Source organism: Acipenser ruthenus, chromosome 24, assembly GCF_902713425.1.
Source record: "Acipenser ruthenus chromosome 24, fAciRut3.2 maternal haplotype, whole genome shotgun sequence".
NCBI lineage: Eukaryota > Metazoa > Chordata > Actinopteri > Acipenseriformes > Acipenseridae > Acipenser > Acipenser ruthenus.
This window is the reverse complement of record NC_081212.1, coordinates 7,116,393-7,142,016: the sequence shown is the minus strand read 5'-3', so window position 1 is coordinate 7,142,016 and position 25,624 is coordinate 7,116,393. Positions and strand designations below refer to the sequence as shown.

The following is a 25,624-nucleotide window of genomic DNA, read 5'->3' as shown; positions in this document are numbered from 1 at the left end:
TTCCAGCTCCTAGTTCAGTCCCCGAGGCAGTCTGCTTTACTGAAGGGTTGCCCTGATTGTATCGGATCAAGCCAGGACCCCATCATTTATACCATAGTGAGAGTATCACTACTGCAGGGCACTCAAAAGAATTAGCTCTTAACCTGGTTAAAAACCATTTACAATTAGAAATCGTAACCTGCAAGCCATTTCTGTCATGTGTTTTGGCTTGCCTTACCTAGGTAAAGTATTTTTATACGGTATAGTTTTAATTATCAAGCAGGTAGCATTGCTGTATTGAGAGAATCTCTGAATCTGAGCTGTCCCAGATTCTGCAATGGAAATACCTGCTGCCTACTGAACTTCATTCAATTTTAACTGTGCTTTTCTGGTTTTCTGCCTGTGAAAATAAAAATAAGGCATTAAGTGCACTGAGAAGCAGTGCGAACATCAAATAACAACGAATCCTTAGCTGTTCAATACGATCAACTGCTGTTAACTTTTCAGATGAATTTAATGATGTATGTTGCAAATGTTTAAAATGTTTAATAAAATGTGTTCAAAAATGTTTAAGTGTTGTGAAGGATATTTCTGCAAAAAGGTTATGTATTTATCTTTACATACATTTAAAATCATGATCCATTACAAACACAATAATTTATATAACTATTAACAAATAAAAAACCAATACAAAATAGAATACAGTGCAAATGGGTTTCACCCCAAGTCCGCTCCGATATTCAAGGGCTGTGGGATACACAGCCAACCAGCTGCATTGCTTTCCAGGAATGATCATCCTTCCAGATTCTCTTCATTTCTACATATTAGACCTCTGAGAAATAAAAACTACCTCACCCTTAAAAAGACAGAAAACAGTTTCAGAGCTTATCAAGGTGGAAGCTGCTGCTTGGCCCCTATCAGGTTTTATGAAGATATTTGATGTGTGCTGTCAGTCCAGGTCAGGTGACAGTTCAGGCTGCAGGCTGCCCCCTCAGAGTCTGGGTGCTAGGCGGACATGCCCCTTTCTGTCCAGCTCGATGAGGGACAGATGCTTCAGGATCTTCAGCTTGGTATCACTCGGCTTCATGTTCATTTTGTTCATCTGTAGCACACTCAGGGCAGCACTGTGGAGACAGGAGCGCTGGTGAGCAAGGCTCATGCTTCTTTTTGTACTCATATTGCATATTGAGATTACACAGTATCATGGGGATATTACACAAGTTTGAGTAAATGGAATCTGATTAAGGCTGTATTTTGTTCACGGTTATGACAGATTTTATGATTTCTATAAAATGTACCCATTGCCGTGTAATAGGTAGTTCCCTGTGAAAATTCTTATTTCTGAATGAATCGTGTAAATATACATATTAGTAAATATTATGTTTAATCATGAAATCTTGAAATACATATTTTTAGACCATGAAATGCTGTGAAATAAACCATGTTTACAGTGAGAAAAAAATACAGCCCCAACTATGATCTAACAGATACAGTGTAGACATAAAATCAGTCGATCTACACAAAACATTTTTTAGAAATAAAATAGAAGAATACTTAAAATCTAATAAATGATTTGGCAATCAAAAGCCCCTAAGTGTGGAGTTATTTAGTAGAAGCTGTGAATGAAGGGCTAGGGTTGGGGTTAGGGTTAAAGCCCCTAAGTGTGGAGTTATTTAGTAGAAGCTGTGAATGAAGGGCTGTGTTTCAGGCAGACCTGTCCCTCCTTTTACTGAAGTACTGGTAGAGCTGCCTGTAGAGTGCATTGAGCTCTGCCAGCTTGATGTTGGAGCGCACGCCGCGCGGCACCAAGTCCAGAGCCTCCTCGCTGACCGGCTCAAACTGCGGCTCTGCAGGTACTGAGGGACACCAGATAGGAGGATGAATATATATATATATATATATATATATATATACACACACACACACTGTACAGAACATCGTGTCAGATACAAGCTGATTGCCACTCTACAAGTAACTGCTCTGACCCTGAGTGGGTGAAAACCAGCATCCTTAACTTTAAACAGTTTAGCTAATTTGATGGCAGAGTGATTTCCACTGGATACAAACCATCTGATAGAAAGATATTTCTGATATAGTTTTCACTGTAAAGCTGTTAGAGTTGTGGAAGTTCTTAGGCACGATGAATAATTCTATTTCAGTGTGAATTATACAAGGGTAGCTGCATGTCGAAGCCTGCTGCACACCCCTTTGTTTTCTCCCTGTGTGCTTGTGTTGGAGCCGTTTATTACATGCTCAGCAGTTCTCCTGCAGACTCACATTGTGGTTGCTGTGTGACTGCCGCCGGTTCAGAGCAGGACGCCGTCTGGAATAAGAGACAGACTGGGGTGAGTACAGCACTGTTAACACACACTCCACACACTCTGCATTGCTAGAATGATACTCTGCATAAAAGGACAGTGCTTGGTAATTTCTGTTACGTAAATCTCTGATAATAAAGATCTGGAACTAAAAAAATGTTTTTCAATATTTACATAACTCCACTGAGCAATACAGAACATTACATTTAAGAAAAACTACAAACGCACAGCAGATTAATACCAAGTTATGTAACACAATTTATGTTCCCGGGTAGTAAGTGTTATTTCCTAATTGCTTATGCCTCAAAAGTATAGAAAATGGCTATTATTCCCCACAAACTTTGCTTTTGTGACCAGGAGTGATATTTTGAAATTTACCTATTTCCAATGAGAAAACGGGCGAATTTGTGTCTTTTCGTTCACATAAAGTCAGAAAAAAACAACATATGAATCCAAATTAACATGTATTTATACTAAAGTAATACAAAAATGACTACAAAAGATTTAGAAGTGAGTAGTTGTTCGAGATTTACGATTATACTGTAAATCACTTTCACGAATCAGCCCCCAAATGTAGTCTCCCATCATGTTCTCGTTATACTGTCCTTCATTGACAGCTCATCCAGGAGCCTCAAAGCCGTGTTGCTCCATAATGGTAACAAGTACCCGTCTCTTCCCCTGGCTCACTCGGTGCACCTCAAAGAGGATTACAACAGCATCAAGACCTTGCTGGACGCCTTGAAGTATGATTACGGCTGGGACCCCCAGAAGGTGCTGATGCCACCACTGCACATCAAATTGGGCCTTATGAAACAATTTATCAGAGCTCTAGATAAGGAGTCGGCAGCCTTCAAGTACCTTCAAGACTTCTTCCCTAAGCTGTCTGAGGCAAAGGTCAAAGCCGATGTCTTCGTCGGACCACAGATAAAGAAGATTCTGGAGTGCAATGAATTCCCCAAGAAGCTCACTAGTAAGGAGAAAGCATCTTGTAACAGCTTTGTCGCAGTGGTTCGGGGCTTCCTGGGCAATCACAAGGCCGAAAACTATGTGGAGCTGGTTGAGACTCTGGTGAAGAACTACGGCACAATGGGCTGTAGGATGTCCCTCAAAGTCCATATCCTTGATGCTCATCTTGATAAATTCAAGGAGAACATGGGAGCGTACTCGGAGGAGCAAGGAGAGCGCTTCCACCAGGATATACAGGACTTTGAACGCCGCTACCAAGGACAGTATAACGAGAACATGATGGGAGACTACATTTGGGGGCTGATTTGTGAAAGTGATTTACAGTATAATCGTAAATCTCGAACAACTACTCACTTCTAAATCTTTTGTAGTCATTTTTGTATTACTTTAGTATAAATACATGTTAATTTGGATTCATATGTTGTTTTTTTCTGACTTTATGTGAACGAAAAGACACAAATTCGCCCGTTTTCTCATTGGAAATAGGTAAATTTCAAAATATCACTGTCCTGGTTACAAAAGCAAAGTTTGTGGGGAATAATAGCCATTTTCTATACTTTTGAGGCATAAGCAAATAGGAAATAACACTTACTACCCAGGAACCAAAAAAAAAAAAAAGATTGTTACACGGTGTTATCAAGCCTTTAGCAAGCAATAAACAGTACTGAAATACAAAGCAAATTGAATGGCTGATGTCTGAGAGTTTGGTTTAAACAACACAAGGAATGACTGGAGTGTGCGCACGGTTCAGAGCAGGGGTTTCAGACTGGGGGTCGCACCACCCTGGGGGGCTGCAGAAAGGTTGCAGGGGGTCCATTGCTCAGCTGCAGTGAGTATTTGTATATTTGAGTTGTGTTATAAGAGTCTATCAATAGGAATTCAAAATGTTTTTGAGGAGGGTTGCTGCAGAGCCAGGTCACTTCAATAAAGTTTTCAGGTAGTAAGAGGCTAGACTGTACCTCCTGTGTGGTGCTGCCTAGTAAAGCTGAGCACTGCTCCTGCATGGCTGCTTGCTCCTCCTCTGTCAGGGGGGGTACCTGGGAACACAGGTGCTCATCAGACACTCCCTTTGGACCCGCTACAGATACCAAAACTATTTATAGTGTAGCTTGCACATTTCACTGTCCCCACAAAGTATTCTTTCAAAGTATAGCTAAGACAGTTTTCAGAAAAAGATCTGTTTAATAAAAATATAACAATCATAACTTATCATAGGATTAGGTTTTAAGAGGTTTTTACAAAAACACATGATAAAGATAACTGTGCCATCATTTGGGATGCCTAAATTGTCAGACCACCAGCTGGTTTCACAGACCCTGATTAGCACTACTCCTGGACTACATAATGTTAAATTAGGTAAGGTATTCCAAGATTAGTGTTTACCGTGGTCAGTGAAACCAGATGATTAACAATCTAGATTTTTTGCTTATTAACCCTTTGCGGTCCATTTATTAATCGCGCGTCAGGCACGCCAGGTCTAATTAATTTTCACACGCGCAGTTAATTTTATACGCGCTGTTTAAAAGTATTTTTTTTCACAGTCAAACGGGTTTAAATGGCCCTGCATATCAACAAAGCACACACTAGGCATCTCCAGCCCCGCCCCAGCCTTTTGTTTGCTATAGCGTTCAGCTATGTAAGAAATAAATAATAATAATAATAATAGTCGTACATACCGATCGATCATCTCCAGATCACTCGTTTTATCACCAAACTCCTCAATAATGCGATCCAAGTCATTATTTTATTACTATAACATCTGAAAAAAGCTCTGCAAATGTCCATGATAGTCTCAGTGCGCTGACGCACTTAGCCAGCTTGTTTACTATGGACGCCCATTATCAGATACCTGATACCATGTATGACTATTCATGAAATACGCCTTTTTTTTTTTTTTTTTTCCCCGACTTGTCTCGGCTCCTGTCGCTACCACTCGGCAATTGAATGGTTTTCTCAGCTTTTTCCGGAGAAAAAACGACTAAACACCCGTTTATTGCGTTGCTATAATGATGTCGGACCCAGTCCGACAAAGAACCTGTGAGGAATAATTGCAATGTCGGACCCAGTCCGACAATGGACCGCAAAGGGTTAAAACAGTAAAAAAAGATGTAAGTTGTATTGCAGTGCGTGCCGTGAGAGTGCGTACCTCGATATCAGTGCTCTGCTGCAGCTGCTGCACGATGTGCACGGTGGAGCTCAGCTGCTCTCGGATTGCCTCCATCGACTGTTTCTGCTCCAGAGCGATCTGCTCCACCTGCGTGACCAGGGCTTTGTGCCGGGCCTTGATCGCAGACAGGTTCTCCAGCAGCTTCACCGGGTTCTCCTGGAGAGGAACAAACTCTCTCGTCACAGAGGGGGCATCAAGTCTAATTCTACTGAGCACTTTTATGTATGCAGCCCAGCTGTGAACAGGGCAGTCAGTAACATGCAGGCTGCAAGTAATTCTTAGCAATTATAATAATACAGTAGTTATTAATCCACGGCTCACCGCGCATCAGCGACCCCTGTGGCCGATAGGGCGCCTGTGGCTCTGCAGCGGAGCCGCCAGATCTGTGTTGTCCTCCGGCACTATAGGTCTGGTGGCATTGCTGTGGATCTGCAGTGCGAAAAATGACGGCTTGGAAGGAGCACGTTTCGGAGGACGTGTGTTCCAGCCTCCGTTTCCTGAGTCGGCGGGGGGGTTGCGAGCGGTGAGCCGGGGATACAGATACTAATTGGGCATGCTAAACTGGGGTGAAAACCGGGGTAAAAATAATTGGCGACGACTAAATTAAAAAAATAAAAAATAAAAAAATACAGTAGTAATTAAATTATGTAGCTTAAATGATTTACTAGCTGTGTGTGATGCTGTGCTGCTTGTTTGTCACCATGTGTGTGAGGCTGTGCTGCTTGTTTGTCACTGTGTGTGTGTGATGCTGTGCTGCTTGTTTGTCACTGTGTGTGTGTGATGCTGTGCTGCTTGTTTGTCACTGTGTGTGTGTGAGGCTGTGCTGCTTGTTTGTCACTGTGTGTGTGTGAGGCTGTGCTGCTTGTTTGTCACTGTGTGTGTGTGTGTGAGGCTGTGCTGCTTGTTTGTCACTGTGTGTGTGTGATGCTGTGCTGCTTGTTTGTCACTGTGTGTGTGTGATGCTGTGCTGCTTGTTTGTCACTGTGTGTGTGTGAGGCTGTGCTGCTTGTTTGTCACTGTGTGTGTGTAATGCTGTGCTGCTTGTTTGTCACTGTGTGTGTGATGCTGTGCTGCTTGTTTGTCACTGTGTGTGTGTGATGCTGTGCTGCTTGTTTGTCACTGTGTGTGTGTGATGCTGTGCTGCTTGTTTGTCACTGTGTGTGTGTGAGGCTGTGCTGCTTGTTTGTCAATGTGTGTGTGATGCTGTGCTGCTTGTTTGTCACTGTGTGTGTGTGATGCTGTGCTGCTTGTTTGTCACTGTGTGTGTGTGATGCTGTGCTGCTTGTTTGTCACTGTGTGTGTGTGATGCTGTGCTGCTTGTTTGTCACTGTGTGTGTGTGAGGCTGTGCTGCTTGTTTGTCACTGTGTGTGTGTAATGCTGTGCTGCTTGTTTGTCACTGTGTGTGTGTGAGGCTGTGCTGCTTGTTTGTCAATGTGTGTGTGATGCTGTGCTGCTTGTTTGTCACTGTGTGTGTGTGATGCTGTGCTGCTTGTTTGTCACTGTGTGTGTGTGATGCTGTGCTGCCTGTTTGTCACTGTGTGTGTGTGAGGCTGTGCTGCTTGTTTGTCACTGTGTGTGTGTGATGCTGTGCTGCTTGTTTGTCACTGTGTGTGTGTGATGCTGTGCTGCTTGTTTGTCACTGCGTGTGTGTGTGATGCTGTGCTGCTTGTTTGTCACTGCGTGTGTGTGTGATGCTGTGCTGCTTGTTTGTCACTGTGTGTGTGTGATGCTGTGCTGCTTGTTTGTCACTGTGTGTGTGTGAGGCTGTGCTGCTTGTTTGTCACTGTGTGTGTGATGCTGTGCTGCTTGTTTGTCACTGTGTGTGTGTGATGCTGTGCTGCTTGTTTGTCACTGTGTGTGTGTGTGATGCTGTGCTGCTTGTTTGTCACTGTGTGTGTGTGTGTGAGGCTGTGCTGCTTGTTTGTCACTGCGTGTGTGAGGCTGTGCTGCTTGTTTGTCACTGTGTGTGTGTGAGGCTGTGCTGCTTGTTTGTCACTGCGTGTGTGTGTGATGCTGTGCTGCTTGTTTGTCACTGCGTGTGTGTGTGATGCTGTGCTGCTTGTTTGTCACTGCGTGTGTGTGTGATGCTGTGCTGCTTGTTTGTCACTGCGTGTGTGAGGCTGTGCTGCTTGTTTGTCACTGTGTGTGTGTAATGCTGTGCTGCTTGTTTGTCACTGTGTGTGTGTGATGCTGTGCTGCTTGTTTGTCACTGTGTGTGTGAGGCTGTGCTGCTTGTTTGTCACTGTGTGTGTGTGAGGCTGTGCTGCTTGTTTGTCACTGCGTGTGTGTGTGATGCTGTGCTGCTTGTTTGTCACTGTGTGTGTGTGATGCTGTGCTGCTTGTTTGTCACTGCGTGTATGTGATGCTGTGCTGCTTGTTTGTCACTGTGTGTGTGTGAGGCTGTGCTGCTTGTTTGTCACTGTGTGTGTGTGTGTGAGGCTGTGCTGCTTGTTTGTCACTGTGTGTGTGTGAGGCTGTGCTGCTTGTTTGTCACTGTGTGTGTGTGAGGCTGTGCTGCTTGTTTGTCACTGTGTGTGTGTGTGAGGCTGTGCTGCTTGTTTGTCACTGTGTGTGAGGCTGTGCTGCTTATTTGTCACTGTGTGTGTGTGAGGCTGTGCTGCTTGTTTGTCACTGCGTGTGTGAGGCTGTGCTGCTTGTTTGTCACTGTGTGTGTGTGATGCTGTGCTGCTTGTTTGTCACTGTGTGTGTGTGATGCTGTGCTGCTTGTTTGTCACTGTGTGTGTGTGTGATGCTGTGATGCTTGTTTGTCACTGTGTGTGTGAGGCTGTGCTGCTTGTTTGTCACTGTGTGTGTGTGAGGCTGTGCTGCTTGTTTGTCACTGCGTGTGTGAGGCTGTGCTGCTTGTTTGTCACTGCGTGTGTGAGGCTGTGCTGCTTGTTTGTCACTGTGTGTGTGTGATGCTGTGCTGCTTGTTTGTCACTGTGTGTGTGTGAGGCTGTGCTGCTTGTTTGTCACTGCGTGTGTGTGATGCTGTGCTGCTTGTTTGTCACTGCGTGTGTGTGATGCTGTGCTGCTTGTTTGTCACTGCGTGTGTGTGTGATGCTGTGCTGCTTGTTTGTCACTGCGTGTGTGTGTGATGCTGTGCTGCTTGTTTGTCACTGTGTGTGTGTGATGCTGTGCTGCTTGTTTGTCACTGTGTGTGTGATGCTCTGCTGCTTGTTTGTCACTATGTGTGTGTGATGCTGTGCTGCTTGTTTGTCACTGCGTGTGTGTGATGCTGTGCTGCTTGTTTGTCACTGCGTGTGTGTGAGGCTGTGCTGCTTGTTTGTCACTGTGTGTGTGTGTGTGAGGCTGTGCTGCTTGTTTGTCACTGTGTGTGTGTGAGGCTGTGCTGCTTGTTTGTCACTGTGTGTGTGTGAGGCTGTGCTGCTTGTTTGTCACTGCGTGTGTGTGATGCTGTGCTGCTTGTTTGTCACTGCGTGTGTGTGATGCTGTGCTGCTTGTTTGTCACTGCGTGTGTGTGTGATGCTGTGCTGCTTGTTTGTCACTGCGTGTGTGTGTGATGCTGTGCTGCTTGTTTGTCACTGTGTGTGTGTGTGAGGCTGTGCTGCTTGTTTGTCACTGTGTGTGTGTGATGCTGTGCTGCTTGTTTGTCACTGCGTGTGTGTGTGATGCTGTGCTGCTTGTTTGTCACTGTGTGTGTGTGTGAGGCTGTGCTGCTTGTTTGTCACTGTGTGTGTGTGATGCTGTGCTGCTTGTTTGTCACTGCGTGTGTGTGTGATGCTCTGCTGCTTGTTTGTCACTATGTGTGTGTGATGCTGTGCTGCTTGTTTGTCACTGCGTGTGTGTGAGGCTGTGCTGCTTGTTTGTCACTGTGTGTGTGTGATGCTGTGCTGCTTGTTTGTCACTGTGTGTGTGTGAGGCTGTGCTGCTTGTTTGTCACTGTGTGTGTGTGAGGCTGTGCTGCTTGTTTGTCACTGCGTGTGTGTGATGCTGTGCTGCTTGTTTGTCACTGCGTGTGTGTGATGCTGTGCTGCTTGTTTGTCACTGCGTGTGTGTGATGCTGTGCTGCTTGTTTGTCACTGCGTGTGTGTGTGATGCTGTGCTGCTTGTTTGTCACTGTGTGTGTGTGTGAGGCTGTGCTGCTTGTTTGTCACTGTGTGTGTGTGATGCTGTGCTGCTTGTTTGTCACTGCGTGTGTGTGTGATGCTGTGCTGCTTGTTTGTCACTGCGTGTGTGTGAAGCTGTGCTGCTTGTTTGTCACTGTGTGTGTGTGATGCTGTGCTGCTTGTTTGTCACTGTGTGTGTGAGGCTGTGCTGCTTGTTTGTCACTGTGTGTGTGTGATGCTGTGCTGCTTGTTTGTCACTGCGTGTGTGTGTGATGCTGTGCTGCTCGTTTGTCACTGTGTGTGTGAGGCTGTGCTGCTTGTTTGTCACTGTGTGTGTGTGATGCTGTGCTGCTTGTTTGTCACTATGTGTGTGTGATGCTGTGCTGCTTGTTTGTCACTATGTGTGTGTGTGAAGCTGTGCTGCTTGTTTGTCACTGCGTGTGTGTGAAGCTGTGCTGCTTGTTTGTCACTGCGTGTGTGAGGCTGTGCTGCTTGTTTGTCACTGTGTGTGTGATGCTGTGCTGCTTGTTTGTCACTGTGTGTGTGTGATGCTGTGCTGCTTGTTTGTCACTGCGTGTGTGTGAGGCTGTGCTGCTTGTTTGTCACTGCGTGTGTGAGGCTGTGCTGCTTGTTTGTCACTGTGTGTGTGTGATGCTGTGCTGCTTGTTTGTCACTGTGTGTGTGTGATGCTGTGCTGCTTGTTTGTCACTGCGTGTGTGAGGCTATGCTGCTTGTTTGTCACTGTGTGTGTGTGATGCTGTGCTGCTTGTTTGTCACTGTGTGTGTGTGAGGCTGTGCTGCTTGTTTGTCACTGCGTGTGTGAGGCTGTGCTGCTTGTTTGTCACTGCGTGTGTGAGGCTGTGCTGCTTGTTTGTCACTGTGTGTGTGTGATGCTGTGCTGCTTGTTTGTCACTGTGTGTGTGTGAGGCTGTGCTGCTTGTTTGTCACTGCGTGTGTGAGGCTGTGCTGCTTGTTTGTCACTGTGTGTGTGTGATGCTGTGCTGCTTGTTTGTCACTGTGTGTGTGTGAGGCTGTGCTGCTTGTTTGTCACTGTGTGTGTGTGAGGCTGTGCTGCTTGTTTGTCACTGCGTGTGTGTGTGAGGCTGTGCTGCTTGTTTGTCACTGCGTGTGTGAGGCTGTGCTGCTTGTTTGTCACTGCGTGTGTGTGTGTGAGGCTATGCTGCTTGTTTGTCACTGTGTGTGTGTGAGGCTGTGCTGCTTTGTCACTGCGTGTGTGATGCTGTGCTGCTTGTTTGTCACTGTGTGTGTGTGATGCTGTGCTGCTTGTTTGTCACTGTGTGTGTGTGATGCTGTGCTGCTTGTTTGTCACTGTGTGTGTGTGATGCTGTGCTGCTTGTTTGTCACTGTGTGTGTGTGATGCTCTGCTGCTTGTTTGTCACTATGTGTGTGTGAGGCTGTGCTGCTTGTTTGTCACTGCGTGTGTGTGAGGCTGTGCTGCTTGTTTGTCACTGCGTGTGTGTGAGGCTGTGCTGCTTGTTTGTCACTGCGTGTGTGTGAGGCTGTGCTGCTTGTTTGTCACTGTGTGTGTGTGAGGCTGTGCTGCTTGTTTGTCACTGCGTGTGTGTGATGCTGTGCTGCTTGTTTGTCACTGCATGTGTGTGATGCTGTGCTGCTTGTTTGTCACTGCGTGTGTGTGATGCTGTGCTGCTTGTTTGTCACTGCGTGTGTGTGTGATGCTGTGCTGCTTGTTTGTCACTGCGTGTGTGTGATGCTGTGCTGCTTGTTTGTCACTGCGTGTGTGTGTGATGCTGTGCTGCTTGTTGGTCACTGTGTGTGTGTGTGAGGCTGTGCTGCTTGTTTGTCACTGTGTGTGTGTGATGCTGTGCTGCTTGTTTGTCACTGCGTGTGTGTGTGATGCTGTGCTGCTTGTTTGTCACTGCGTGTGTGAGGCTGTGCTGCTTGTTTGTCACTGCGTGTGTGAGGCTGTGCTGCTTGTTTGTCACTGCGTGTGTGATGCTGTGCTGCTTGTTTGTCACTGCGTGTGTGTGTGATGCTGTGCTGCTTGTTTGTCACTGTGTGTGTGTGTGAGGCTGTGCTGCTTGTTTGTCACTGTGTGTGTGTGATGCTGTGCTGCTTGTTTGTCACTGTGTGTGTGTGTGAGGCTGTGCTGCTTGTTTGTCACTGTGTGTGTGTGAGGCTGTGCTGCTTGTTTGTCACTGCGTGTGTGAGGCTGTGCTGCTTGTTTGTCACTGCGTGTGTGAGGCTGTGCTGCTTGTTTGTCACTGTGTGTGTGAGGCTGTGCTGCTTGTTTGTCACTGTGTGTGTGTGATGCTGTGCTGCTTGTTTGTCACTGTGTGTGTGTGAGGCTGTGCTGCTTGTTTGTCACTGCGTGTGTGAGGCTGTGCTGCTTGTTTGTCACTGTGTGTGTGTGATGCTGTGCTGCTTGTTTGTCACTGTGTGTGTGTGATGCTGTGCTGCTTGTTTGTCACTGTGTGTGTGAGGCTGTGCTGCTTGTTTGTCACTGCGTGTGTGTGTGAGGCTGTGCTGCTTGTTTGTCACTGCGTGTGTGAGGCTGTGCTGCTTGTTTGTCACTGCGTGTGTGTGTGATGCTGTGCTGCTTGTTTGTCACTGTGTGTGTGTGTGAGGCTGTGCTGCTTTGTCACTGCGTGTGTGATGCTGTGCTGCTTGTTTGTCACTGTGTGTGTGTGATGCTGTGCTGCTTGTTTGTCACTGTGTGTGTGTGATGCTCTGCTGCTTGTTTGTCACTATGTGTGTGTGATGCTGTGCTGCTTGTTTGTCACTGCGTGTGTGTGAGGCTGTGCTGCTTGTTTGTCACTGCGTGTGTGTGAGGCTGTGCTGCTTGTTTGTCACTGTGTGTGTGTGAGGCTGTGCTGCTTGTTTGTCACTGTGTGTGTGTGAGGCTGTGCTGCTTGTTTGTCACTGCGTGTGTGTGTGATGCTGTGCTGCTTGTTTGTCACTGCGTGTGTGTGAAGCTGTGCTGCTTGTTTGTCACTGTGTGTGTGTGATGCTGTGCTGCTTGTTTGTCACTGTGTGTGTGTGTGTGAGGCTGTGCTGCTTGTTTGTCACTGTGTGTGTGTGATGCTGTGCTGCTTGTTTGTCACTGTGTGTGTGAGGCTGTGCTGCTTGTTTGTCACTGTGTCACTGTGTGTGTGTGTGTGAGGCTGTGCTGCTTGTTTGTCACTGTGTGTGTGTGTGTGAGGCTGTGCTGCTTGTTTGTCACTGTGTGTGTGTGATGCTGTGCTGCTTGTTTGTCACTATGTGTGTGTGATGCTGTGCTGCTTGTTTGTCACTATGTGTGTGTGTGATGCTGTGCTGCTTGTTTGTCACTGCGTGTGTGTGATGCTGTGCTGCTTGTTTGTCACTGCGTGTGTGTGATGCTGTGCTGCTTGTTTGTCACTGCGTGTGTGTGTGATGCTGTGCTGCTCGTTTGTCACTGTGTGTGTGAGGCTGTGCTGCTTGTTTGTCACTGCGTGTGTGTGTGATGCTGTGCTGCTTGTTTGTCACTGCGTGTGTGTGTGAAGCTGTGCTGCTTGTTTGTCACTGCGTGTGTGTGTGAAGCTGTGCTGCTTGTTTGTCACTGTGTGTGTGTGAGGCTGTGCTGCTTGTTTGTCACTGCGTGTGTGTGTGAAGCTGTGCTGCTTGTTTGTCACTGCGTGTGTGTGAAGCTGTGCTGCTTGTTTGTCACTGTGTGTGTGTGTGATGCTGTGCTGCTTGTTTGTCACTGTGTGTGTGTGATGCTGTGCTGCTTGTTTGTCACTATGTGTGTGTGTGAAGCTGTGCTGCTTGTTTGTCACTGTGTGTGTGATGCTGTGCTGCTTGTTTGTCACTGTGTGTGTGTGATGCTGTGCTGCTTGTTTGTCACTGTGTGTGTGTGAGGCTGTGCTGCTTGTTTGTCACTGCGTGTGTGTGTGAGGCTGTGCTGCTTGTTTGTCACTGCGTGTGTGAGGCTGTGCTGCTTGTTTGTCACTGCGTGTGTGTGTGATGCTGTGCTGCTTGTTTGTCACTGTGTGTGTGTGTGAGGCTGTGCTGCTTTGTCACTGCGTGTGTGATGCTGTGCTGCTTGTTTGTCACTGTGTGTGTGTGATGCTGTGCTGCTTGTTTGTCACTGTGTGTGTGTGATGCTCTGCTGCTTGTTTGTCACTATGTGTGTGTGATGCTGTGCTGCTTGTTTGTCACTGCGTGTGTGTGAGGCTGTGCTGCTTGTTTGTCACTGCGTGTGTGTGAGGCTGTGCTGCTTGTTTGTCACTGTGTGTGTGTGAGGCTGTGCTGCTTGTTTGTCACTGTGTGTGTGTGAGGCTGTGCTGCTTGTTTGTCACTGCGTGTGTGTGTGATGCTGTGCTGCTTGTTTGTCACTGTGTGTGTGTGAAGCTGTGCTGCTTGTTTGTCACTGTGTGTGTGTGATGCTGTGCTGCTTGTTTGTCACTGTGTGTGTGTGTGTGAGGCTGTGCTGCTTGTTTGTCACTGTGTGTGTGTGATGCTGTGCTGCTTGTTTGTCACTGTGTGTGTGAGGCTGTGCTGCTTGTTTGTCACTGTGTCACTGTGTGTGTGTGTGTGAGGCTGTGCTGCTTGTTTGTCACTGTGTGTGTGTGATGCTGTGCTGCTCGTTTGTCACTGTGTGTGTGAGGCTGTGCTGCTTGTTTGTCACTGTGTGTGTGTGATGCTGTGCTGCTTGTTTGTCACTATGTGTGTGTGATGCTGTGCTGCTTGTTTGTCACTATGTGTGTGTGTGATGCTGTGCTGCTTGTTTGTCACTGCGTGTGTGTGATGCTGTGCTGCTTGTTTGTCACTGCGTGTGTGTGATGCTGTGCTGCTTGTTTGTCACTGCGTGTGTGTGTGATGCTGTGCTGCTTGTTTGTCACTGCGTGTGTGTGATGCTGTGCTGCTTGTTTGTCACTGCGTGTGTGTGTGATGCTGTGCTGCTTGTTTGTCACTGTGTGTGTGTGATGCTGTGCTGCTTGTTTGTCACTGCGTGTGTGTGTGATGCTGTGCTGCTTGTTTGTCACTGCGTGTGTGTGAAGCTGTGCTGCTTGTTTGTCACTGTGTGTGTGTGATGCTGTGCTGCTTGTTTGTCACTGTGTGTGTGTGTGTGAGGCTGTGCTGCTTGTTTGTCACTGTGTGTGTGTGATGCTGTGCTGCTTGTTTGTCACTGCGTGTGTGTGTGATGCTGTGCTGCTCGTTTGTCACTGTGTGTGAGGCTGTGCTGCTTGTTTGTCACTGTGTGTGTGTGATGCTGTGCTGCTTGTTTGTCACTATGTGTGTGTGATGCTGTGCTGCTTGTTTGTCACTGCGTGTGTGTGAAGCTGTGCTGCTTGTTTGTCACTGTGTGTGTGTGAGGCTGTGCTGCTTGTTTGTCACTGTGTGTGTGTGAGGCTGTGCTGCTTGTTTGTCACTGCGTGTGTGTGAAGCTGTGCTGCTTGTTTGTCACTGTGTGTGTGTGAGGCTGTGCTGCTTGTTTGTCACTGCGTGTGTGTGTGAAGCTGTGCTGCTTGTTTGTCACTGCGTGTGTGTGAAGCTGTGCTGCTTGTTTGTCACTGCGTGTGTGTGATGCTGTGCTGCTTGTTTGTCACTGTGTGTGTGTGATGCTGTGCTGCTTGTTTGTCACTATGTGTGTGTGTGAAGCTGTGCTGCTTGTTTGTCACTGTGTGTGTGTGATGCTGTGCTGCTTGTTTGTCACTGTGTGTGTGTGTGATGCTGTGCTGCTTGTTTGTCACTGCGTGTGTGTGATGCTGTGCTGCTTGTTTGTCACTGCGTGTGTGTGTGATGCTGTGCTGCTTGTTTGTCACTGCGTGTGTGTGATGCTGTGCTGCTTGTTTGTCACTGCGTGTGTGTGATGCTGTGCTGCTTGTTTGTCACTGCGTGTGTGTAATGCTGTGCTGCTCCAGATCTCTCTCACCTCCACAGCACTGTTCTCCGGTAGGCTGCTCATGAACTCGAACTCCAGCTTGTGCTCCATGTACTGCAGGTCTGACTCGGCCTGCTGGAACTGAAAGGAAGACAGGTCAGTGTGCTGATACGCAGGGCAGCGCATTCACACACAGGTTAGTGATCCAGACGCTCCTCCATATCCATGCTGCTTGGGATTTAAAGACCACCTTATTAACGGAATTAAAATGCAATACAAATATCCTGGTAGGAGGTCTGTATTTGCAAGTGTTATGCCGCTGGTATTTAGGTCTGCTGTCACTAGGGTTCTAAGTCATTAAAACAGACGCTACAATCATTCCCTCAGCCCCTCTGATTTGCTGCTTTGAACAAACACTAATATTTAGACATAGAAAAACACATTTTCATTATTTTCTATGAAGCAGGAATAGGTTGCAGTAAAGTTCACCGACACACACACATTATCTCACACAGCGAGCAGGCCTGAGGACAGGGTGGTCTGGTCCCAGCCTGCAGCCATGTTCAGGAACAGGGCTCTGCTCAAACACTCAAACCCTATAAGCAGTATTGCACTACTCTGAGCAGTGAGGACAGTAAAGACAGTATCGATAGGGTTACAATACTCAGGATATTTAATAGAGCAACAGCATGTGATCCCTATTAAGAGAAATGGGCAGAATCTTTTTTTTTTTTTTTTATTTAGCAATATACCGAAATTCACCTTACAGGTTTTTGCATACAGGACTCTTTAGAAATGATTTAGATTTAATTGAATCGCAATTCAAATTAGTGTTCCGCGGTATATCGATACTTACAGTACATCATGATACCAGAATCCTACGATACCTAATATCGGGGTAAAATCCAAATATAAAAGTATCACGTTTTTTTATACTGTGGCTGTAGCTTTTACAACAAAACTCTGCAATTGTGTGCTTTAAAAACAGTATGAACTAAACTTATTCATTTCTGCTTAGCGGAAGTGACCAACTACCCTCCGCGCTCTGGGAAAATGAAATTACTGCAGCAGTCATGGCAAATGCAGGAGAGAAGCTTGGTGTGGAACTATTTGGATTTCAGCCAGATGACAACAGCAATCTGGTTGAAGGCGGACAGTCAAAATGTCAAAAGTGTTTTAAAGAAGTGAAAAACAAAGGAGGAAATGCCACCAATTTACTGAAACTTTTCAGATCGCCACCCTGATCTCTTTACCGAAGTTTACTTTTACTGTAGTTTCTTCTGTTCTTTTAGTTTAAGTGAATCCAAGTGCATATTACTTATAAAAAGTCACAGCAAAGATAACACATCTTGCTCATTTGGCTGTTTATTGATCAAAGCAGGAACCTCATCAAGCTGCTTCTTGCAGTACTCGTGTGAATCAGCTTCCACAACACAGCTTCATTTTTGCATTCCTTGCTCACAGTTTTAGGGCACTTCTAAGATAACCCTGAGATTCCTTGTAATTGGAGTAGTTGAAGCTATTTAAAGTTTTCTTTTTATATGCAATAAATAAATAAAATTGTGTCTTTTACACAAAGTGTTGCGCTTTCCACCAGTGTGTTTTTTGATCTGATAATCTGAACGAACTTGTGCAGTTTTAAGCCAGCAGTGATCCGGACCTGCTTGCGGCTGTGCTGTCACTGAAACAGCAGAACAGAAAGGGCATCCTCAATCCACAGGGGAGGAAACACTCACTCACTGACAAAACAACGGGAAAGAAACACTGCAGTCTCTTTGGAGATGGATTTCAAAGCACACACTACTGACAAAGGACAGAGCTTCCTTTTTAGTTGTATTTTATTTTTTTAAGATTGTCATTTCAAATTCCTGTAAATAGGATTTAAAAAAAAAAAAATGACTTGCATGTGGCACACATACACCATTGCAATTGGATACATTCTTATGATTCTTATGCATCAGGGAGTGGTGGTAGGGTGGGGGGGTAACAAGAGGCAACTTTCAGGCAACTTTTTGCTAGTTGATTCAAGTAATGAAATCCAAACAGTCTTGATCTGAGCAGCCTGGGGAAAACTGCTTGAAGAGTTGCCTCAGATATTACACTGCTAGCACAACTCCATCAACAACCACAAAGCATTTGGACAACTTGGGAACTCTTTAAGCAAGTAGTTGAATGAGACATCATTTTTAAGCAATATTAAGCTTTGACACTGGGAAACGGACCTGCAAACAGTAGCATGGAAAGTTGAGTCCTGGCTTCAGGGGCTAAGCACAGTACCCTGGTGCCCTGTTGTAGACAGCACCCTGGACCCTGGTGCACCAGGCTGCAGTGGCCCTTCCTCTCACTGGAGTGGTGCTCCGCCGCTCTCAGACGCTTTGACAATACTATTGCACTGCTAGCTGTCTACCACAGTAGTGCAATAAAGTCAGAGCAGCTGCGAGCAGCTGGCGGTGCCGCTGTCGGGTGTCGCTGCAGCTGCCTGGCTTCACACACAGGGAGCCAGGGCTTGGGCACAATCCCTGGCCAATGCCCTTTTAACATTGCACTGCTTTCATTACAGGGTCACCAGTAGTACAACATAAAAGGGGCACTGGACAGACAGACAGAGTGTGGACGGACAGCATCCTGGCTCTCCCCATCATCATCATCATCATCATCATCATCATCATCAACACAAACACTTAGAAGCAATGGTTTGGAAGGAAACATACATGTTTAATCAAAAGCTGAGTTACAAAGAAATAGCCGTCTTAATTAAACAAAGTCCTTAATTACACAAAAAGACAGGTACAAACACAAGACTAATCCTGTCAAATTGTTTTGTAGCTGGTTGAGTTTTTGGCCAGTATCAATGCAAACTGCTTTAAGTAAAAAAAAAAAGGCTTTATTCTCTATTTATGTTTTTTAAGGACAAAAGCTAGTTTAAACTGGTTTCGGCAAACAAAACGAATTTGTTTTCTCTTCTCATAACTGTACACATGGTGTGATACGCGATTACTGGTGCATGTTTAATTGTTAAGAAAGCAGTGCAGTGGGCAGCGGTGTGGAGTAGTGGTTAGGACTCTGGACTCTTGACCGGAGGGTTGTGGGTTCAATTCCCGGTGGGGACACTGCTGCTGTACCCTTGAGCAAGGTACTTTACCTAGATTGCTCCAGTAAAAACCCAACTGTAAAAATGGGTAATTGTATGTAAAAATAATGTGATATCTTGTAACAATTGTAAGTCGCCCTGGATAAGGGCGTCAGCTAAGAAATTAATAATAATAATAATTAAGATGAGTGACTGACAGCTACCAAGTGGATTGTTCATATATTTCATTTTCTTTATAACCATGGAAATACACTGGAAACGTTACGAAGGTGATAAGGTTCAATGCAAATGCAGACTGTTTAACACAACGTGGTTTGGGGTCAATATTGTTTTATATTTGGACAGGGTCCGGATGTGCAGGGTGCGCTCCCACAGCAGTCCTGTGTGGTACAACACTGTGCACAAGTAAACGTCTCATTCAATGAAGTATGGAGTGGGAAGTTTAAAATAAAAATCAACTCTCCTCACCGGCAAAAAAAAATCACAAATGACAGCGAGCCAGGTATTAGCTTTTATAATGGTATTGATGAGAATCGTCCACCGCGGACAGTACCCCGCTCCACGACCACCATGCCCAGTGCCAATACCCGTATGAACACCCACGAAGCGCGAGACTTTTTTTTCAAACACCAACGGCCGCGCGCGCGCCGACCCCAGCACACGGACTCTTGCACGCGCAGCGCTTTCCTCGCTTTATTGTGCGAGATTGCCAATAAAAAAAACAACAGTTTGTTAACATTTTACTTACGTTTTCATTTTTACATTCTGCTATTGGTGCAATCCAGCGACTGAAAAAGAGAAACGAGACTGTGTATTTATTTATTTTTTTACCCATCTTGATCAGCCATTTGTTAACACGGAGTGTTGTCAACTACCGGGGTTTCTCCACAATGTGATGAACAGAAATATTAACAGCCGATTCTCGCATTTTTCCTTTAAATTTTAAGATAAAACAGCCGCTTACCATCGCCTCCAGCTTATTGACTGCTGTCTCCATGTTGAATAGTTTACATTCCTCAGGCAGACGCGTAAATACAAAGCCCGATCTTCGTGTAACGACAATTCTGATTGGGCAGCTGTCAGAAAGTGTGGCGCCGGATTGGTGAGGGGGAAAAAAAATTGCTTTTGAATGGACGCTGAAAACAGTGGACTCGTAAAAACGGGATTCTGATCTGTGATTGGCGAACAATTCATTTGTTCTTCGATTGGCTGGTTCCTACAAAGCATTGCATTTGGATTGGGTAGCTGTATTCGTTCAGGTGGAGAAGACGGTTTCCTATTGGTTCTGAACATCACAGTCTGTCGTAAAATAACATATTCTTAAACCTGATTGGACAGATGGAAAACTATGTAGCTCTTCATTGGTATTTTTATTTTGTTTTGCCATTAGCTTATTTTACCTCCCGCCTCTTATTCATTGGCCGCACAAAATACCTGCGTCTCATAACTCTGTTACGATTGGTGATTTGTAGACTTTTTCGTATCCAATCAGATGTTGGTCTGACTCTGCCGCCAGGGCGTGTGTTATCTGATTGGTTGGACCGATTTCACTTTTAACTTTGAAAAATACCCGCTTGCATTTCCTGCTGACATGTTTGGGGTAAGGGCGCTTTTGTTTATATTATTTAAGGTTAATGATAAACAATGTTTTTCTTTATTTAGTTTTTTCAATTGCATATGCGAAATTCATACTGCAAAAAAAATAAAAATAAAATGCTCCTGTGTTTGGGTTTCGGACGTACAGCCCGGTTTGCAGCTGTAATACACACAGTAAAGCATGTCCGGCTGTCAAACATTTTAAAAGCGTTGGGATAACTTCAGGGTTAGTTGTTGGACTGGCTTCCGCTCTGAGTCTAATTGTTTGGACCCCGGACAGATCGCCAACGCCTAAAAACACAATATAAGGCCTAAATGTTGTTTGCCGAGTTTTTTTCTGTTGACGTGTTTTTTTGTTTGTTTGTATTTGTTGTACAGTGTCCCCCACCACAACGAAGTTCAATTTCATACTAATGCAAATCCTTCGTGTATATATGTCTGCTGTAAATAGTTTGTCAGCACTCTACCTATCAGAAAGCAACCCTTCTTGACAGTCCAGTTAGTTTACATTGCGTTAGCTGCAGCATGGACGCATGCATCTTCCAGTTTGAAACCTTCTTGCCACCATGTCACTCTGTGGTTTATTATTATTATTATTATTATTCTTATTATTATTATTATTATTATTATTATTTATTTCTTAGCAGACACCCTTATCCAGGGCGACTTACAATTGTTACAAGATATCACATTATACATTATTTCACATTATACAGATATCACATTATTTTACATACAATTACCCATTTATACAGTTGAGTTTTTACTGGAGCAATCTAGGTAAAGTACCTTGCTCAAGGGTACAACAGCAAACTACAGCTTTAAGAAGTTTGATATGATTGTTAGGTTCCGAAGATACCAGTCACGTACATATAGTGTAGAAATACCATGCAGAAGTCAGTCATGTTTTCATCTGTTCTAGAAGCTTAGTATGCACAGAAGGAATTGGACCTAACTAGTGAGTGTTTTTCAAAGACATGACCTGTCACTCAAACAATTAAGATCACCCCATGTGTACTGGGGGTTATTTATTTTAAGGATGACTTAAAGATTAGATCTGCAGTTTTCCAGAGCTTCATGCACTTAAACCCGTTTTGAAGAACTCCTCTCTTTTAAGTTGGTTGGCTGTGTACTGTCTCTATTCAGTAACATGTAATAAAACTGTGCTGTTCTCCACACCCCTTCCCAAAAGGGCATGACCAACCTGAAGCAGCGGCGCAGGAAATGGAAGACCATCAGGAAGCGCCGTTTGAGGCAGCGGAGCATAGCCGTGGAGAGCCCCAGAGCAGCCGTCGTCCCTGCACACGAGTGGTGAGAACAGGGTTTAAACTGCCTCTTTCACATTTACCATTGCAGCTGCCATCAGGGAAGCACGTGCTGTAGATGCAGTGCACAGCAGGCTTCGCGTCAGTACATCCGTTTGCACGAGTTTTCATTTTAACTCAAACTAGTTTGACGCATAAATGAAAAGCAACATTTGCAGTTCACAACGCTAGTAAGTTACTCGCCGTCTGAATATTTGCTGGCATCTTGCAACAGGAAAAGGGTTAAATATGTGTTTGTTTGGGTATGTTTTTGTATTGAGATTGAGAGTGTTTGTGGTGTGAAGGATTACGTCAGGTTAAGATCAGTCTCCAAGGAAAGAGGTTCCAGTAGCATCCAGTGTTGTTGTGTATCTCCCTTGTTCTCATTCCTCAGCCCTGCAGACCCAATGGTTGAGTGCAGTGCTGGTGAGAAGGTTGTAACGCGGTGGGCTCCAGTCACCAGTGTCAACATTCTCTCCAACCTCCTGCTGGCCGTATCCTCTCTGTACTGGGGCTGGAGGTCCCGGCTGATTAAGGTACAACAATATTCATTTAAGCATCTTTGTGTGTGACTAGGTTATCTCTCCAGTTTGCTTTTATTACAATTCCAAGGCACAGCGCAGTTGCAATAAACAAACGTCACAAAGTCTCCCATTGACAGCTCTGCACAGCAGCCGGTCAGACTCGGGCAATGAAGGCGCACGTAGCTGAATTACCTTTATTAACGTGCTGTCTCTGGCTCTGCCCCTCCCTGTGCTGCTGCAGGTGTGTTCCAGGCTGTGTGGTGCTCTGTTCCCCTCCCGGGTGTGTCTGCAGGAGATGAACGTTTTGCAGCAGAGGGTGGATGAGCTGCAGGTGGAGATGGCCAGACTGCGCAGCGCACTGCAGGTCAGTCCTATACCTCCTTTACATTTCCAGTGTAAATCATGAGTGTTTTCACTATTAACATCACACCAAGACTGCTTTAAGGTGTGGTTAATGCAGCATCATTCAGCCTTTGGTGTTATAAGAATAGACTCGATGATGCTGGATATGAGTGTCCTCTATCACTGGCAGGGGATGCAGCACACAAATGTGAAACTTGAATTTAGCAGGCTAAGCATTTGTTCCATTACTCTAACAGAAACACGGTTTTACTGTCTCTCAGCTGAGTGGAGCGGTGAATGTAGTGTGCTCTTGCCAGGCTCCTGACACTAGGGGCTGGGCTATTTCCTCTCTGCTGCTGCCACCACCACACATCCCGTCTGTTAAGGGACACGGCATGCAGCTCCCGGCACTGGCAGCCCTCCCCCCGGCTCCTCCTCCTCCTCCACCCCCTCCCCCTCCCCCACCTGCGCTGCCCCCGCCGAAGCCACTGCAAATCCAGAAGAAGGCTGGGAGCACCACATCACACCAGGTAAGAGTGAGCAACACTGAAGTACAGTGCACCCTGCAGAGCAGTGACAGCAGCAGTAAACTATGGGGTGGTTAGAACCTTGTCTGGTAGTCTAGGGTGCTTTTATTTGCACTGACGCTTAGGACTGAAAAATTATTAAATGGTGTCCCCAGAAATGGGACATGTCCCAGGCGTTCCTGTATAAACATTTTATTGAATTATTATTAATGGTAATTGACGTTGATTTTGCTGTGTTGTCTCGTACAGAGTGCTGCAGTGAAACAGGTTGGACCAGCTGCAGTGACCCTCAGGGACCTGCTCAACGTGAAGCTGAGGAAAGCAAATGCACCTCTCCACAAGCCTCAGGTAGAGGAGGACTGCCCTGGCTCGGATACCGGAGCTGCGACTTCACGGCAAAAACCATTCTGTCATTCAAAAGAGAAAGATTTGTCTTGTGTAAGGGGCAGCCACTTCTGATTGGATCCTTGTTTTTGCTGAATTTTTCTATATGAACAGTTTAATTGAAATAGTATTGTATTTGCATTTATAAGTGTTCAAGTCTATAACAAAATCACAGCCCAGCACAATGCCATGGCTCCTCATTCTTGATTGTTTATATCTGTTTTCCAAGCAGGCGATCTCTCCTGAGAAGAAGCGTGCCCCACTGATAACGATGTCGGACCTCCGGAGAGTCAGCCTGAGATCCTCGCACACCGACCTGCCTCTCAAAATCGGGCTGCACAGGTGAAAGACTGGAGCATCGGAACTGGGTGCCCAATGATAACGTGGTTTGTGAATCTGTGTATGCGCTTTATGATTTGTTTGCTTGATGTTTTGTTTTTTTTTTCTCCAGGACCCCCAGTAAGAGCCCTCTGAATTTGCGCAAGCACCTGAAGAAAGTGAACATAGACAGGTGAGACGCTCCCCAGCACCGATTCGTCTCGTGTTTAGTGACTGTTTCGGGATAGGAATATATTCTGGCGGGGATTAAGGTGTGCGGTGCAGTGCTGACGGAGTGATTCTCTCTCCCTGCACTCTCAGGAGCCCTGGGGGGACCCCGCTGTACGAGAAGGAGAACAGGGAGACTGGCACCGGCCTCACACCCATCATGACGCAGGCGCTGCGCCGCAAGTTTCAGGCAAGGCTTCAGTTCAGTTACTATAATACACACACTCTCTGTGTTTCTTTTGCTGTGCAGTCACTGTATAATACATACACTTTGTATTTTGGTACAGCTACACTTAAATGCATAATATACAATTAGAAAATCTTCAACGTATGATCATTTATCTGTTCATATGATGTGAGTTGTATTGTGACAATCGATAGATTTGATAAAGTGGCCTAAATCACAAACCTTAAACGCTGGACAGGACACCTGTTTCCACTCAAACAATGCACAGTGTGTGGTTATTCCCAGTTACTAACTCCTGTTGTTCTTCCTTTTTCTGACAGATGGCTCATCCTAAAAGCCCTTCTCCTTCGAACCGGCCTGTTAACAGGAGTTTTGATGACACAAACCACTAAACTACTGCACTTTATTTGATTTGTTTATTTATTATTAACTGTGGTGGTGGTGCTGCTGGCAGCCATTCCAGTGTTTTATGAAAGCTGCCGACAGCAAAGGGAATCTCCACTGCTGCACGACCAGGTTTTATACGCAGTTCAGGGGCGTGGGAAGCCACTTCTCCTTGTCCTGCATCCACTCCTGTTTTAAAACATTTTATACGCTTCATTTTTTTATATTGAGTTGTGTTAATGAATAATCAGGGTTCTGTTAAGAACGGGTATATGGCTGCATCTGTAAATCTGTCTGAAAGGACAGGCATACGGTTCTCTAGATGTATTCAAAACTCACTGTTGGTTTCAAACCTCAATTAGCTCTAATCTTGGACTGCTTCACCTAAGGTAACATTAGGTAGTCCAACGTTAGTGCACCTGTAGTCTACTTTTGCCATCAGTTTTAGGCCCCCCTTGCACAGGAAGAAACTGTTTAAAAAACTAAAAAAAAAAAAAAAAAATCTAACCTGTAATAATAATCACCTGGGTGGTTGTTTACTTTGGAAAGGTTTTCATAACACATCTCGTATCCTTTTAAACTGTACGTGTTATTAGGTATGCATTGAATGTAACATTGCACACTTAAAATAATTATTTGAATACTCATTCTCATTCAGTTCAACAGTACTGTATTTGCAGTGTGTTTGTGAAATGTGTTTTTAAATACCCTCGAGATTGTTTTATCAATGCTATGCAATAAACAATGTATTGAATATGTACTGAATGTCTCCATACTGTAATGCAACATAGCCTTACACACCTGTGTAAAGCAAAAAGATTTTAGGATGTTCAGTGCAATGATTTAAGATTGTGTGAGTTAAGATTTGTTGCACCTTAAATAGTGTAAAAAATATAAACACTATCTTGCACATAACCAGAGAGCAACAACTCCAATGAAAAGCATTTAGTCTTCATGACCTAAATACTTGATCACATATTTTAACCACTGATTGGAACCAGAGGTTCTCAAACTTATTACAACAGGGGGGCTACCTGTGTGGTCCAGTGCCCCTCCTGTTTATTATATGTAAATAGCAATGCAATGCTAATTGTATGTTTTTTATAACACAGACAGACATACTTTGAATTGGAGCGCAAGAGTGCCTTTTTTTTTACATGCCTTTTTGCATTTGTACCTTTATCAGTATTATTAAATGTAACAACCTGCCATGGTTCCTGCTGTTTTCACTGAAACAGTATTTTTTTTCCTTGAGGTGTGAACTCTTTACTATCGCTGCCTGCCTGCTCTTTGCTTGTAAATATTTTCATGTTTCAAACCCTTTCTCTGTATCTGAAGTTGCTTGTGGATAGCGGTTGCATGTTACAGGTTATGGGGTCCTTGTGCTTTCAGAACAACCACTTTCATAATAAAT

At 45.2% G+C, this 25,624-nt stretch overlaps 2 protein-coding genes across 11 annotated transcripts; one reads left to right on the top strand and one right to left on the bottom strand.

Annotated features, from left to right (window-relative positions):
* Positions 1-567: 567 nt before the first annotated feature.
* LOC131700520 (spindle and kinetochore-associated protein 2-like) lies at positions 568-19,625 on the bottom strand. Of its 6 annotated transcripts, XM_058998269.1 has the most exons (8): positions 19,381-19,625; positions 19,165-19,204; positions 15,377-15,466; positions 5,410-5,586; positions 4,223-4,300; positions 2,257-2,302; positions 1,694-1,835; positions 568-1,103 (listed from the first exon to the last, which is right to left on the bottom strand). In XM_058998269.1, the coding sequence occupies exons 1-8, from the start codon at positions 19,608-19,610 to the stop codon at positions 971-973; spliced, it is 936 nt and encodes a 311-aa protein (XP_058854252.1). In that variant the 5' UTR covers positions 19,611-19,625; the 3' UTR covers positions 568-970. The 6 variants fall into 6 exon arrangements, 5 of the variants coding, with proteins under 5 accessions (XP_058854252.1, XP_058854253.1, XP_058854255.1 ...); XM_058998270.1 differs by lacking the exon at positions 4,223-4,300; XM_058998272.1 differs by lacking the exon at positions 19,165-19,204 and having other exon boundaries at positions 19,381-19,529.
* A 17-nt stretch (positions 19,626-19,642) lies between these two features.
* Positions 19,643-25,407, top strand: LOC117429943 (proline-rich protein 11-like). Of its 5 annotated transcripts, none has more exons than XM_058998266.1 (10): positions 19,643-20,016; positions 21,205-21,323; positions 21,711-21,852; positions 22,082-22,204; positions 22,500-22,712; positions 22,959-23,147; positions 23,323-23,435; positions 23,545-23,604; positions 23,733-23,829; positions 24,147-25,407. In XM_058998266.1, exons 1-10 carry the CDS (start codon positions 20,008-20,010, stop codon positions 24,216-24,218), a joined length of 1,137 nt encoding a protein of 378 aa, XP_058854249.1. In that variant the 5' UTR covers positions 19,643-20,007; the 3' UTR covers positions 24,219-25,407. The 5 variants fall into 5 exon arrangements, with proteins under 5 accessions (XP_058854249.1, XP_058854251.1, XP_058854250.1 ...); XM_058998268.1 differs by having other exon boundaries at positions 22,464-22,712; positions 22,959-23,057; positions 23,326-23,435; XM_058998267.1 differs by having other exon boundaries at positions 22,464-22,712; positions 22,959-23,057.
* Positions 25,408-25,624: the final 217 nt, after the last annotated feature.

Coding starts and splice junctions, on each gene's coding strand:
- LOC131700520 (XM_058998269.1), bottom strand. CDS start 19,610: ATGAATTGTTCGCCAATCACAGATCAGAATCCCGTTTTTACGAGTCCA. Junction 15,467..19,164: donor CAGAATGTAAAAATGAAAAC/GTAAGTAAAATG, acceptor TCTTCCTTTCAG/TTCCAGCAGGCCGAGTCAGA. Junction 4,301..5,409: donor AGCAGAGCACTGATATCGAG/GTACGCACTCTC, acceptor CTGTGTTCCCAG/GTACCCCCCCTGACAGAGGA.
- LOC117429943 (XM_058998263.1), top strand. Junction 22,713..22,958: donor GGAGCACCACATCACACCAG/GTAAGAGTGAGC, acceptor TGTCTCGTACAG/AGTGCTGCAGTGAAACAGGT. Junction 23,436..23,544: donor CTCAAAATCGGGCTGCACAG/GTGAAAGACTGG, acceptor TTTTTTCTCCAG/GACCCCCAGTAAGAGCCCTC.